The 15,522-nt window shown below is 40.3% G+C and overlaps 1 protein-coding gene across 1 annotated transcript; it reads right to left on the bottom strand.

Moving 5' to 3' along the window:
* Positions 1-6,438: 6,438 nt before the first annotated feature.
* LOC123759821 (uncharacterized) lies at positions 6,439-15,148 on the bottom strand. The gene is made up of 2 exons (XM_045745079.2): positions 15,137-15,148; positions 6,439-7,413 (listed from the first exon to the last, which is right to left on the bottom strand). Exons 1-2 carry the CDS (start codon positions 15,146-15,148, stop codon positions 6,439-6,441), a joined length of 987 nt encoding a protein of 328 aa, XP_045601035.2.
* Positions 15,149-15,522: the final 374 nt, after the last annotated feature.

Genomic DNA, 15,522 nt, shown 5'->3' with positions numbered 1-15,522 from the left:
CAAAAGGTTCTACTGGCTTTCACTAGCTTAGCATGCGCTAGTTGATTCTATATGTGCTGACTGATGTTTGTTAAACGAGAATCACCTTGGTATTGTCTTAAAGTAATTATCAGTCAGGAGTAATTCGCTAGAGTGACTCGCTAGGGTGGCTTATGGCCTATTTTACGTACTGTTTGTTAAGTAAGAGCTACGACTCTTCATACTCATGCGTCAGTGTTTATAAATTCCCCCTGGAAGGGGCGCTAATTTGACCCATACTCCTGGCAAGGAGGCACTAATTTGACCCATACTCCTGGCAAGGGGGCACTAATTTGACCCATACTCCTGGCAAGGGGCACTAATTTGACCGATACACATGGCAAGGAGGCACTAATTTGACCCATACTCCTGGCAAGAGGCGCTAATTTGACCCATATTCCTGGCAAGAGGCACTAATTTGACCCATACTCATGGCAAGGGGGCACTAATTTGACCCATACTCCTGGCAAGGGGCACTAATTTGACCGATACACATGGCAAGGGGCACTAATTTGACCCATACTCCTGGCTAGGGGGCACTAATTTGACCCATACTCCTGGCAAGGGGCACTAATTTGAATCATACTCCTGGCAAGGGGCACTAATTTGACCCATACTCCTGGCAAGGGGCACTAATTTGACCCATACTCCTGGCAAGGGGCACTAATTTGACCCATACTCCTGGCAAGGGGCACTAATTTGACCCATACTCCTGGCTAGGGGGCACTAATTTGACCCATAAACATGGCAAGGGGTACTAATTTGACCCATACTCCTGGCTAGGGGCACTAATTTGACCCATACTCCTGGCAAGGGGGCACTAATTTGATCCATACTCCTGGCTAGGTGCACTAATTTGACCGATACACATGGCAAGGGGCACTAATTTGACCCATACTCCTGGCAAGGAGGCACTAATTTGACCCATACTCCTGGCAAGGGGGCACTAATTTTACCCATACTCCTAGCAAGGAGCACTAATTTGACCCATACTCCTGGAAAGGGTGTGCCGAGACAATACGCAAGACACATGGAAGAGACAAGACACATAAGACACGGAAAAGACATGACACATGCAAGAGCAATGACACAGGAGGCATAGAAGAGACATGTGACACATAGAACAAAAACACAAGAGAGAGAGAGAGAGAGAGAGAGAGAGAGAGAGAGAGAGAGAGAGAGAGAGAGAGAGAGAGAGAGAGAGAGAGAGAGAGAGAGAGAGAGAGAGAGAGAGAGAGAGAGAAACCCACATGAGACACATAAAACACATGAAACAGAAAACATGTGACACAGAAAAGTCACAGAAGAGAGAGAACACACACGATACACAGAAGAGCAAAGAAGCCTTGTGTGTGCAAACAACAGACGTTAGAAACCAAAATTAAAAAGAAATAAAATCGTTCGTGAAAAAAAAAGATCAGAATCAAAGAGGCTGTGTAGAATAGGGAGAGTAACGATGGAGGAAATAGGGAGGGAGGGGAAGTGAGGGAAGGAGGGGGAAAAGGAGGGAACAAGCGACTAAGGGTGAGTTTATTGAATCAGCAAGAGGGGCCCTTTGTTGTTGAGCGACAGGTATTAGCCATCGCCTCTGATCTCAGTAATGGCTCCTACATCAAACTTCCTTAACTAACAAAAATGCAACATTCTGGACCATAACTGGGAGCGCCGTCAGTTCTAAAGCCATCACTCGCCAGTAATCAACCCTTAAACCCCCCCTTAAACCCCCCTAAACCCCCCCTAAAACCCCTCTAACCCCCCCCCCTCCCTCCTCTTCCTCCTCCGCCATGTTCAGTCACAGGATACTGGAAAACCTGAACGTATATGATCGGTATCCGGACATTCAGTGATGGTTATCCGAACACAGCTGGGGCTCTTGTGAAGGTATACACAGTGTCCCGGCTCTCTCTTGGTCTATTACAGACATCAATAGACTTGTTCAAATTTATAAATTAATAGATTAGGTCAAATTTATATATCGATAGGCTTCGTCAATTTATATATCGTTAGGCTTCGTCAATTTATAAATTAATAGACTTGCTATATTTATATCTTAATGCCTATTGTATTGTTGTCACACTGGAGCGTTGTTGTTGTTGTTGTTATAGATTCGCTACTCGGAACAAAAAGTTCCAAGCAGCACGGGCTATGGTGAGCCCGTAGTTCAGTGGAGCGTCCAGGACACACTTTAATAGAATTGTATCATTTATAAATGCAAAATTACATTTTCCTGCAATTGAAAATATGTGAACAGCACTTTCAACAGAGTAACTAGCCTTAGTTATTGCATAATTAATCGTGCATCTCATGTGAGCATGAAAATAACAACAGTTATGAACAAATCCACAAGGGCCGTGATGACGATTCGAACCTACGTCCGAGAGGATCCCAAACGCGCCTTAATCGACTGTGCCACTACATGGTTCATCACGCTATTGTGATTTCTGTGTGTAGCAACAGTTATCTCTACCAACTATCTACATACGAGACAGAACATTTTAGATATCTACCCAAATATCTTCAAGATTCTTAGCTTTTAACTAAAATCCTCTGAGAAGTTATCTTAGCGATGAAAGCCGAATACAAATACCTTGAGAAATTGAGAAATGGGAATCATATAAAAGGTAGATTATTATTTACAATTCAAAAAACGAAAACATGAATGTCTAGAACCTCAGATGAGCTCACTAACTACATTAAAAATCTTAGGGTTCTCCATATCTTATAAATTGATCTGACATTCATTGTTTGCGTGAATCGCTTCCAAGACTGAAGCATTTTAAAATCGCCTTTTAAAAATCTCACAAACAATAACAGACTCAAAGGTCATCTTCTGGAACGCTTTTGAAAAGTTCAGCAATAGAATGATAACAAAAATACCCTTTCAAAGAAAGAATGAAAAATATCCTAAGATTATCTCTTAAAAAATGCAAGACGTTCCAGAAGACACTATAGCAAAAATTGCATCAAGAATGGTGGATATCAACATGCATTCATCTGATTTTGTAATTATTTACCCTTGGAATTGAAAGAGGACTTCGTGGTTTTTAAATCTTAAGTCCTTTATATAGTTGATTCTCAATGATCACAGCATGAACTATCTTCATAGACGACAGACTCACGTTGACTTTGCAACTTTCAACAAAAGAAAATGTTACAACTTTCAACAAAAGAAAATTTTCAGACTGATCCAGGCTCCCCCTGGAGGGTGAGTTACCTAGCTCTCTCTTGAGCGTCAACCACCCGGCTCACTTATCACTCAAAAAGGCTGCCAATTCAATTTCAGACTTAAGTCCGCAACCCCTTTGTCCAGTTACTCCTAATGGTCTCTCACTTACCAGAGTCCGTAAGGCTGTCTCATGTCAATTCTTAATTCGTTTTGTCGAATGACTTTAGCCCTGTGTTGAGGTCCCCTTCAGGCCCCCCCCCCACACCTCCAAAACAAGGTTCAACTGCTGCTTCTGCCCAGGAAGCAACCCACGCTTGATATCCTTGCAATCTGTTTATTGCTGGATAGACACAGCAACTGTTGCAAATGAATGGACACACCTGCAGACCTGTATGTATGTATTAACACGATGTACTGAACGGGGTGAGAATAGCGTGAGCTACCTCATCCCTTTGTGTGTATTTTACCTCAAAAATTTATTTCAATTTCAATTTCAATTTCTACAGACCTGCTGCAACTACTGACTGTCACATATGCTTTGCCAGTTAGCAAGTTATGCCTCACAGTCATAAAACAATGTGTATACAAATAAATTAACATACTAATAACAAGAAAACGCTAAATAAACAAAAAAAAACAGGCCAAAAGAGCAAAAAATATATGTTAAAAAGCCCGGGACAGCATCTCAGGAAGTACAGGCATACTTGGTATGTAAATATATTCCAGAAGGCCACACGCACGAACGCACAGCTAAACATTTCTAACCATTTTCTGGCTACATTTCTTTATATTTGTAATGCGCTCTATATATTCTCTACCACTGCGCCACCTACAGCTCAGGGCTTCTCTCCGCCGCCATTTTTTACGCATCTACGAACGGAAACTTACAGACGAGGAATAATATATAAAATTTATTTTTTTTCTCCCTTCTTGGATAGCAAACGCCCTGGAAAAATGTTATTAATGAAAGTTAAATGCGATGAATAATTTTTTTTGAAGTGATAAGCTCAAGGGTCCTGACTCCGTAGGTGAGCCAAGTCATGTGTATTCAAGCTTACCCATGGGGTAAGCTTGGGGTCCCCTGCCTTTTTTTTTTTTTTAGGAGGGTAGGGGAGGTGGGGAAGGGGGGAGAATTTGGGGCCTGGAGAATAAATTCGTCCAATTGTGATGACATATCAAGACGAACTTTATGTAATATGTTCCATACAGGAATAAAATTTGTCTAAATCTATGTAGACGATTTTTATTCCATTCACTTGGGCCTCGAACCGTAGACCACATAAACAGCAGCCCGCACCTCCAGCTATTTAGGAGAGTTTTATACACGCTGTGATCAGATGGCAGCCAACAGGAAATGGAAAATTGATGGGAAGAGAGTGCCACTCGCCCAAGACCCAACCGCTCATTCTAATCAAAGCCCAACAATCTTTCTCTTTTCAATCAATCGATCAATTCTCAGGTCATGCTAGTCCAGACCAAAAAGGCCCACTCATAAATATTAACGTGATGTATAATCTGAGCCGTAATTTTCTCGAGTATAAATTAATACTATTTTGTATTAGAGTCTGCATCCTGGGGTGTGTGTGTGTGTGTGTGTGTATTTGTACTCACCTATTTGTGCTTGCGGGGGTTGAGCTTTGTCTCTTTGGTCCCGCCTTTCAACTGTCAATCAACTGGTGTACAGATTCCTGAGCCTACTGGGTTCTATCATATCTACATTTGAAACTATGTATGGAGTCTGCCTCCAACACATCACTGCCTAATATATATATATATATATATATATATATATATATATATATATATATATATATATATATATATATATATATTATTAAATATGACCGAAAAAGTAAGATTAATAATGTCTACAGGAAAGACTGCTACCAAAATATATATATATATATATATATATATACATATATATATATATATATATATATATATATATATATATATATATATATATATATATATGTGTGTGTGTGTGTGTGTGTGTGTGTGTGTGTTCACCTAGTTGTGCTTGCGAGGGTTGAACTTTGACTCTTTGGTCCCGCCTCAAAGCCTTTGGTCCCGTCCTGCCTGTGTGTGTGTGTGTGTGTGTGTGTGTGTGTGTGTGTGTGTGTGTGTGTGTGGCAGGAATCACCCTACCATCAGCAACACACTTCATTTCACAACCTTCTCTCTGGACTTTTTTCCCTTACAGTCAGGCACTATCAATAGCCACAGGGAGCAGAGGGGGAAAAAAGTGAATAAACCCATAACACACTTTTTATTTGTCCAGCCCTTTCCCCTCTTACCCCCCCCCCCCCATTTCCCCTTATACCCCCTTAACAGCATGGGTAAACCTCTACCTCCTCTGCCTTACCTCACAAACTCCTCCCTTTGCCTTACCTCACAAACTCCTCCCTCTCTAGCCTCACCCACCCCCCTCCTTCCTCACCTTCTCTCCTCTCTCTCTCTCAACTAACACAGACACAGTAAGACCTCCCCCCCCCCCCCCCTCCCTCAACGAGACCTCGCTAACTGATGGTCCTCGGACTAACAAGCACCGGCCTAGCACCAATTAAAATCCTGAAGAGGGTGCCAACTTCGCAAAAAATAGCAAGGTGGTGTTTCGTTAGCTCTGCAAAGGTTAATTGTCTCTACTTCAATTTAATGACGTTTGTGGCCCCTTTCCCGATGAAATCTGGTAAACAATTAAAAGTTTGGGTGCGGAATATATGGCAGAGACTCTGGAATAGTGTGTGAACTTGTTCTAATGGAAAACTGGAAGCCATTACAGTCTGGAACTGCTTTGGAAGTTCAACTGCATAATTTTCCGTGTGGAAATGGCTATATGGGGGGCTTTGGGGAATAATTCTTTTATATCTTTTTATGCCTTTTTATAATATACATCTCTGTTTGCCTTCATAATTTTATGACTCAGCTTCTAGCTTAAATATAATTTAGTTTATATTCCTTAAATATTAACACTAATAAATTGAAACAAGACTGCAAATATTTGCTTTGCCAACGTAATTGACTGCAAAGTATTTATTTGCCAGCATTTGCCTGCATTTATTTGACTGCAAACTAATAAACAGAGACATAAGATATTAAAAAAAAATGTCACGAACCCTTAAAATTTTTATATTTGCTGGAATGAAATAATTCTTAGATGCAAATATTATATTAAATGAAAATTGCTAAGAGTTTCTTCGAAGGAGTGACTTATAAAAAGTATCAATTATATTTGACGTCAGACACTTTAGTTAGCGGTTGACTACGTCGTTTCGGTGACGTTCGGGGGGCAACCTCGACGTCGCTGAGATGACAGGGACGTCAAGGTCGACGTCAGTGGTCAAGAAAGAACGCTTTCTCGATATTGCGTCTGTTGCATTGTGTGACACATCTGTTCTTTGCTCCTGCGGTGTGTTGCTGCTTCTTTGTGTTGCTCCGTGTTGCTGCTTCTTTGTGTTGCTCCGTGTTGCTGTCTGCGTTGCTCCTTGTTGCTGTCTGCGTTGCTCCGTGTTGCTGTCTGCGTTGCTCCGTGTTGCTGTCTGCGTTGCTCCGTGTTGCTGTCTGCGTTGCTCCGTGTTGCTGTCTGTGTTGCTCCGTGTTGCTGTCTGTGTTGCTCCGTGTTGCTGTCTGTGTTGCTCCGTGTTGCTGTCTGCGTTGCTCCGTGTTGCTGTCTGCGTTGCTCCGTGTTGCTGTCTGCGTTGCTCCGTGTTGCTGTCTGCGTTGCTCCTTGTTGCTGTCTGCGTTGCTCCGTGTTGCTGTCTGCGTTGCTCCGTGTTGCTGTCGGCGTTGCTCCTTGTTGCTGTCTGCGTTGCTCCGTGTTGCTGTCTGCGTTGCTCCGTGTTGCTGTCTGCGTTGCTCCGTGTTGCTACGTTGCTCCGTGTTGCTGTCTGCGTTGCTCCGTGTTGCTGTCTGCGTTGCTCCTTGTTGCTGTCTGCGTTGCTCCGTGTTGCTGTCTGCGTTGCTCCGTGTTGCTGTCTGCGTTGCTCCTTGTTGCTGTCTGCGTTGCTCCGTGTTGCTGTCTGCGTTGCTCCGTGTTGCTGTCTGCGTTGCTCCGTGTTGCTACGTTGCTCCGTGTTGCTGTCTGCGTTGCTCCTTGTTGCTGTCTGCGTTGCTCCTTGTTGCTGTCTGCGTTGCTCCGTGTTGCTACGTTGCTCCGTGTTTCTGTCTGCTTTGCTCCTTGTTGCTGTCTGCGTTGCTCCTTGTTGCTTACGTATGCTTACACGTTGCTACGTTGTAAGCAACGTAGCAACGTTGCTCCGTGTTGCTTACGTATCATTATTCCTTATGAATCCATGACTATGTTCACTGTTGCGTACTGTTGCTTGCAGTCTTGCTGTGAAGGTGGGTGTACTGGTTGACTTCTTGCTGTGATGGTGGTTGAACTGGTTGCTTCTTGCTGTGATGGTGGGTGAACTGGTTGACTTCTTGCTGTGATGGTGGGTGTACTGGTTGACTTCTTGCTTTCTATGTAGATCCACGTTGCTGTTGACTTGCAACTTTCATCCGTGTTGCAAGCTGTTTTTTTTTTTTACTATTTGTACTATTTACTATTTGTAAATAATGTCCCGCCTCCTGAAATAATGGATGAGTATTTCTTTTAAGGGCTTCTGGAGAATTATTTCTCTCCAGCGTGATTGGCTGACATATGTGAGCGTGTGTGTGATTGGTTGAGGGGGAGGAAGCGTGCGTGTGATTGGTTAATGCGCACCGTCTTGTGACGTCAGTACAAGTGCAGCGCCAGCCATAATGACGTCAGTGTAAGTGCAGCGCCAGCCATAATGACGTCAGTGTAAGTGCAGCGCCAGCCATAATGGCGTCAGTGAGTGCAGCCCCAATCCTTAACCATAGCCTCTGTTCACCCAGCAGTAAAATGGGTACCTGGTTGTTAAACAATTTGGCGGGTCGTATTCCAGGGTAATATTAAGATTAAGGACCTGCCCGAAACGCTGTGCGTACTAGTGGCTGTACAAGAATGTAAGAACGCTTGCATAAATAAATAAATAAATAAATAAATAAATAAATAAATAAATAAATAAATAAATAAATAAATAAATAAAAAATATGTTGGAGGCAAACTCCATATATAGTTTCAAATGTAGATATGATAGAACCCAGTAGGCTCAGGAATCTGTACACCAGTTGATTGACGGTTGAGAGGCGGGACCAAAGAGCCAAAGCTCAACCCCCGCAAGCACAACTAGGTGAGTACAATGACTGACTTCTGCATATGTGCACAAAATAATAATAATATATATATATATATATATATATATATATATATATATATATATATATATATATATATATATATATATATATATATATATATATATATATATATATTTATTTATTTATTTATTTATTTAACCACACACATTATTGAAGTCAATTCTGCCGCTGTTGGTTCCAATCTGACATTCGGAGTGGCGTGTTTTTTCCTTTATTTCGTAATCGCTTCAATAAAAAATGCAAAGAAAGCCTTAATCTCCATTTATGTGTTTGGTTAATAAGCTTACGCAAGCATTGTAAGCTGTCGATGTGCTCAAGCGGAGCGCTTGTAGCCGCCATAAGTCCAAGCTTGTAATTCTTCTGTGCCATTTAACACTGGTGGTATTGAGGTAATAGTGAACATTGTGGTGTAAACAAGAGCTTACCTTCGCCTCCCCGCGGTCCCACGTGGCTTTTTAATCAACAAATTAAAAGGAAAGAGTGTTTGTTTACCTTAATTTGCATCAAGGTCTTGCTTTGTGTTTGTATTGGTTCGGTGGTTGTTGCTTATGCGAGAGGTGTGTGTGTGTGTGTGTGTGTGTGTGTGTGTGTGTGTGTGTGTGTGTGTGTGTGTGTGTGTGTGTGTGTGTGTGTGTGTGTGTGTGTGCTCAGCTAGTTGTGCTTGCGGGGGTTGAGCTTCGATTCTTTAGTCCCGCCTCTCAACTGTCAATCAACTGGTGCACAGGTTCCTGAGCCTACTGGGCTCTATCATATCTACACTTGAAACTGTGTATGGAGTCAGCCTCCACCATCACTACTTAATGTATTCCATTTGTTAACTACTCTGACACTGAAAAAATTCTTTCTATATGTGTGTGTGTGTGTGTGTGTGTGTGTGTGTGTGTGTGTGTGTGTGTGTGTGTGTGTGTGTGTGTGTGTGTGTGTGTATGTATGTTAGGTGACTCGTGCGTGATATTGGGACATATCACATCACTCTCATCACCTGATGTATCTTTCCCAGCGCTCCTGTCACATGAAGTGTCTTCAGATCACTCCTAGCCTCTCCCATGCATCAACTGGGCAGGCACGACACAGACTGAGGTATTGGGTATTTATCTAGCCACTGAGTACCTTAAGCTCAATAGTGGTGGAGTGATATTCTGTGACTCTAAAAGTGTTCTGCAGTCCTTAAATAACCCATCACAATGTATGTCTGAAGTAGCTTGTGATATTAAATGGAATGTAATTTTTGTCAATGATAATAACTCTTGTATAAAATTTGTGTGGATCCCATCCCATGTTGGAGTTGGAAAACATGACTTTGTAGATCGATTGGCCAATGAGGCTTGCAGGGAAGAAAACATTGATTATGACTTTGGACTATCTAATGCAGTTATTAGAAACATACAAATTAAAGAAATTAATTCAGATTTAGAATTACTAAGAAATGCCCAGAGACCTGAAAGCTGCAGTATTAAAAGTTATGACAACTTTTGTAATAATAGGTATTTGTATGGTCAGCACAGTAACCGGACCAGGCAATGTGATGTAGTCATTGCTGTAATTCGCCTTGGCTATAGACACATCTGGCAGGTAAGTGAGGCTGAGTCACTACCAGAATATTCAGATTGTAAACTCTGTGATAAACCTCTAACGCATTCACTAGAACACTATATTGTTGAATGTAAAACCGTAAAGTACTTTAGACCTCCTGGCCTATTGTACCACCAACTATGTAACTATTTCATTGACTCAGGTGTTCTGACCAACATCCTAACAATTTATCCAAAATTTGCTTGTCCATTTTAAAGAATTAAGGTTTTTTTTATGCATATTACTTCTAAGCTGCATCGCTTATGAACCCATCCCTGCCCTTGTGTGGCAGTGCACATCCCTGCCCTTGTGTGGCAGTGCACATCCCTGCCCTTGTGTGGCAGTGCACATCCCTGCCCTTGTGTGGCAGTGCACATCCCTGCCCTTGTGTGGCAGTGCACAATAGAAAGTGGTTTTCACATATTCATACAATAAAACATTGATTGTAACCATGATATATATATGTGCTTCAGCCTACAGTTTAGACCTATTGTCTTGTGTATGACCCTCTGTCCTGCGTGACAGTGAATACCAGCATTATCCTCACTTTAATAAGACTTAATTGAAATCCGCAGATTAGGCAAAACTGTAATTAATTTTACTACACTACACACAGAAATCACAATTGCGTGATGCATCATATGAACAAATCCACAAGGGCCGTGACGAGGATTCGAACCTGTGTCCGAGAGCATCCCAAACACTGCCTTAATCGACTGAGCTACGACATGGTCAATTTGTTCATTTGTAATTAATTTTGTCAATAAATATGCTAATAACAAATTTCATTACCTGGTTTTCTTGTAGCGCCGAGCTGGGGTACCTTCTAGAGGGAATTGGGATACGAATTCGGAACTCGTCGTTCTAGTAGAAACACCTCCAAGAACGACGAAGTGACTAATGAGGAATCTAAACTCCCAGAGAGAATCAGACTCCATCCTAGAGAGGATTCGAGTCCCTTCTGGCAATGATAAACACTCGTGGTTAGACGCCTTTTTCTTGCAGCTGATTACCGTCAGGCGAGGATCTGGCTTTTTAGTTAGTAACAACTTTTATGAGATGTTAATGATGCTGGCGAAACTGGCTTAATGGGGTTCTGAATCTTTGCGTTAGGAGTAAATTTCTTCTCTGGCAAGAGTGGAGTTCAGTTTATTCTGGAGAAGATTTGAAGAACTGGAGTCAAAATACTGTAGTTGAAGCAAATGTTCAATTTAGCTCATCACTTGAGGGCTGGTGATGGTGAAGGCTCAACAAACTCGCCACTTGAGGGGCTAGTGATGGTGAAGGCTCAACAAACTCACCACTTGAGGGGGCTAGTGATAGTGAAGGCTCAACAAACTCACCACTTGAGGGCTAGTGATGATGAAGGCTCAACAAACTCACCACTTGAGGGGCTAGTGATAGTGAAGGCTCAACAAACTCACCACTTGAGGGACTAGTGATAGTGAAAAGGGTGTAAAAGTTTGTTCGTTCCCCTCGTCCAATTTCTGACGATTATATTTCAACTCTTGGAAGGCCTGACTCGGCGTCGGAAATCCCGTAACGTTATCGTCTGCTGGACGTGATTCTGTCTTAGGAACGCCTCGAGACGGTTAATGGGATGCCCTTTATTTTCAGGTGAAACTTGCTCCATCTCGAAGAAATCCTGACTCCAATTAAGGAAGGAACAGACTTCATCCCCTGGGTGGCCTGACTCCATCTATATAAGGGTTTGAATGCATATCTGCATTGTTGATTAAGTTATCTCTATAAAGTTGTTTTGCACAATTATAGAAAATCGTTGAAAATAGAAATTCTATGAGCACCTGGAAATAATGTGAATCTTGTTACGGACAAAGTTTCGCCTCATTAACGACCTTAAAATCTGGAAAAATATTCGATTCCTTCTAATTGTATTGATCTATTCCATCATTTATGGTACATTTGCCAATGTACATCCTCAGTAAATTTTGCCTTAGTTTCCCTTAGTTAATTCGCATTGTCTCTTATGTATTCCTTATTCCTTTATCTACATTTTCTTGTTAATTTGTCACTTCAACTTGCTTTCATCACTTAAAATATTTTTTTCTGACCATTAAACATCCTTATTCACCTATTTACCCACTTGGATATCGGCGCTAGAGACTATTTAGCGAACAAGAAATACTTTCAGCACTGACTCACTTGGTATCGATGGCTCAATATTAAAATAGGATATGTTTAATTGGCTATTAGAAAACAGGACCATTAACAAGTGGCATATCCCAACATTCTTACCTGCGACCTCTATTATATATAAAAATATATTGGGTATACAGACAAGGAGTCACACTAACGTAGCTGAAATATGTTGACCAAACCACACACTAGAAAGTGAAGGGACGACGACGTTTCGGTCCGTCCTGGACCATTCTCGAGGCGATTGTCAAATCTATTCACAATCGACTTGAGAATGGTCCAGGACGGACCGAAACATCGTCGTCCCTTCACTTTCTAGTGTGTGGTTTGGTCAACATATTGGATATATATTTGCATAATGAAAATTTCATTACTTGTTCCCAAGAAATTGTCCCAACGGCCCTCAAGAAAATAGTTACTTGACTCCGAATACCACTCTGCAAATTCAGGAATTATACTGAAATTGGAGCAAATAACAATACAATTAAAGTTTAATGTGTTACAAGCATATGATGCGCTATGTATTTTAGAGGAAGACTAAGAAGTCTAACTTCTTGACCTCTCAAACTTCAGATATGGAAATTCAGATATATGAAAAAGTTAATAATTCTTTTCAAGGTTGACAAATATAATTTGCAATCTCTCTCATGCATTCGTCTGGAGGCGAGGCAAAGGACCTTCTTATCTTCACCACAGACTTAACAGATTATATTTTCCCTATTGGGAAATTTTCTCATTTTCTAGTTTCATTTCTAGAAACATTTTCTAGTTTCATTTCTAGAAACATTTTCTAGTTTCATTTCTAGAAACATTTTCTCGTCAAGTTTCACATTTCACACTTCTTCAAGTGTTCATTTGGGTCTCCAGTCACGTCCCTGTGCAATATTTGCAAGGTTCACAAGTTGTTCATTCATACAGTTGTTCACAAGTTGAACATTCAGTTGTTCAATATTTACAAGTTGTTCACTCGTGAACAACTGAACATCTTCTCTTATTTTGTAAGTTCTAGTACTGATTGATTGATGAACATTAAGCCACCCAAGAGGTGGCACGGGCATGAATAGCTCGTAACGGTACCAGTACGTTTTACTATGAGGTTGGAAATTTTGACTTCAAAACAGGATGACAGGTGAGGAGTTACCTGTCCAGCCACATTCTTCATTAGTCTAATCTTATCCCTTATCTTTGATATATCAGAAAATATATCAATCTACAATCGACTTGAGAATGGTCCAGGACGGACCGAAACGTCGTCGTCCCTTCAATTTCTAGTGTGTGGTCTGGTCAACATACTTCAGCCACGTTATTGTGACTCATCGCCTGCATATCAGAAAATATATCTGAAAACTTTGAAAAATCTGAAAACTTTGACAAATCTGAAAACTTTGATAAATCTGAAAACTTTGAAAAATCTGAAAGATCCCTTGAGAATTCGTCTTTGATATATCTGAAAATATATCTGAAAACTTTAAAAAATCTGAAAACTTTGAAAAATCTGAAAACTTTGAAAAATCTGAAAACTTTAAGAATTTGTCTTTGCCTGTCCAGCTGCCTTATGAACATAATTTCTGTTTTACTTTGCTTGTTTGCTTGTTAACCGTTCTTAATACTTTGATGAATTGTTGTTCCAGATTGACTTCCACATTCCTAATTCATTTGCATATAAATTATATTTTCCCTTGTAAGTGTATATTTAGTGGCATTGTTACAGTGTCTCAAGTTGAGTTGTCACGTCAAAAAAAATTCTAAATTGCCCTAACCTAACCAAACCGTGGACCAACGAACAGAAAACGTGACCGCCCCTCAATTTAGCGAGCCGCTATGATTTATAGTACATCATATTTGGTCCGTTTGCTTTTGTCAAAATAGGAGAGAACAGATTATATTTTGGATCATTATCTTACTAATGGATTATCTTACTAAACATTATTATCATTATGATCATTAATTACCTTAATTAATCTCTCCGATACTATAGTGTCGCTTGTGATTATAATCAAATTGAGATTATAAGTGATTATATGTAACGTAAGTGATTAAAACCAAATTGTCTCCAAACTAATTAGTTATTAGGCTAATGTTTGTATTATTATTTCATTCACTTATTATTTGTTTCGTCATAGCACTAAAATATTCATTGAAGAATTAAGTCGCTGATAAAACCAAATATCCCCAATTTCTAGCCAATTGTAAAAGATTAGCATATTAGGCTACGTTTACCGAACTAAATTATATTTTTTTTCCAAATAAATACGTTATATAAACAAAGCTTAAATTTAATATATATTTGTATTTATATATTTATATATATATAATATATATTTAATATATATATAATATATATTTAATATATATATACTGCAACACACCGCGACCTCGTGTGAGCATAAACATCACACTATTGATGGTCAGATGACTAAATCATAGTCTGTGTCTTTTACAACTATTCCCTGCATCAAAATTAATGCTCATAGTATCTATATCTAATTCCCTGCATCAAAATGAATGAACATCGTATCTATATCTCATTCCCTACATCAACATTAATGATCATAGTATCTATATCTTATCACGTGTCAGTTTTAACATTGATATATACCATTGGTGTTTAAAGTTAGATGCGAATTTAGGCAGTTCAGAGCGAGAGAAAATACATAGTTGTTATTTAATGATGTTTTTTCATTTAGATTTCATGTTTCAATCTCGTTTGGTAAGTGGACGCCATCTGCTGCACTTCGAGGTGTCGTGGCTCTAAATATGTGTCCACTTCGCTGCTGTTTCGGCGACACATGTGACACATGTGTCACATCTGTCAGAGACACATGTGTCTACCTGCCAATGCTAACCAATCTGTATCTACAAGGAAGGGAGGACTAGCTGGTTATATCCAGCCAAGTTCTTAAGGTTGGAGTGTTTGGATATCTTTTAGTGTATTTGTTCTTGAAGCACAATTCCACTTGTTCATCATACTTATATATAACATGTACTTACCTTAAGGGTCATTATACTTATGACCTACATGCTTAACCCCCCTTAAGATGACATGGGGATGATCTTACGTATGAGGTGGAACGATGATGATTTTCATCATCATTATCATCATCATCATCATACTTATCATGCCCCCAGGTAGATGACCTGTACCACCTCCCATGCCCCCACCTGCCCACTCCTATTGGAAAACCAGCAATTCAAGCCCACCTAACAGCAACATTCCCCCTTAACAACAGTGTCTTTGCGAGAGTAAATAAGAAATCGCAATTACAGAAACCAGCTTGTACTCCAGTCTGCAATGTAAACACAGTAACCCTTGTAAGGATAACTGGCCAAGGGCTGCCGCCCTGACTGTAACCAGTTAAGGTCTAGTTCCTCTAGGT

This window comes from Procambarus clarkii, chromosome 8 (assembly GCF_040958095.1).
Source record: "Procambarus clarkii isolate CNS0578487 chromosome 8, FALCON_Pclarkii_2.0, whole genome shotgun sequence".
NCBI lineage: Eukaryota > Metazoa > Arthropoda > Malacostraca > Decapoda > Cambaridae > Procambarus > Procambarus clarkii.
This window is presented reverse-complemented; position numbering and strand designations above follow the sequence as displayed.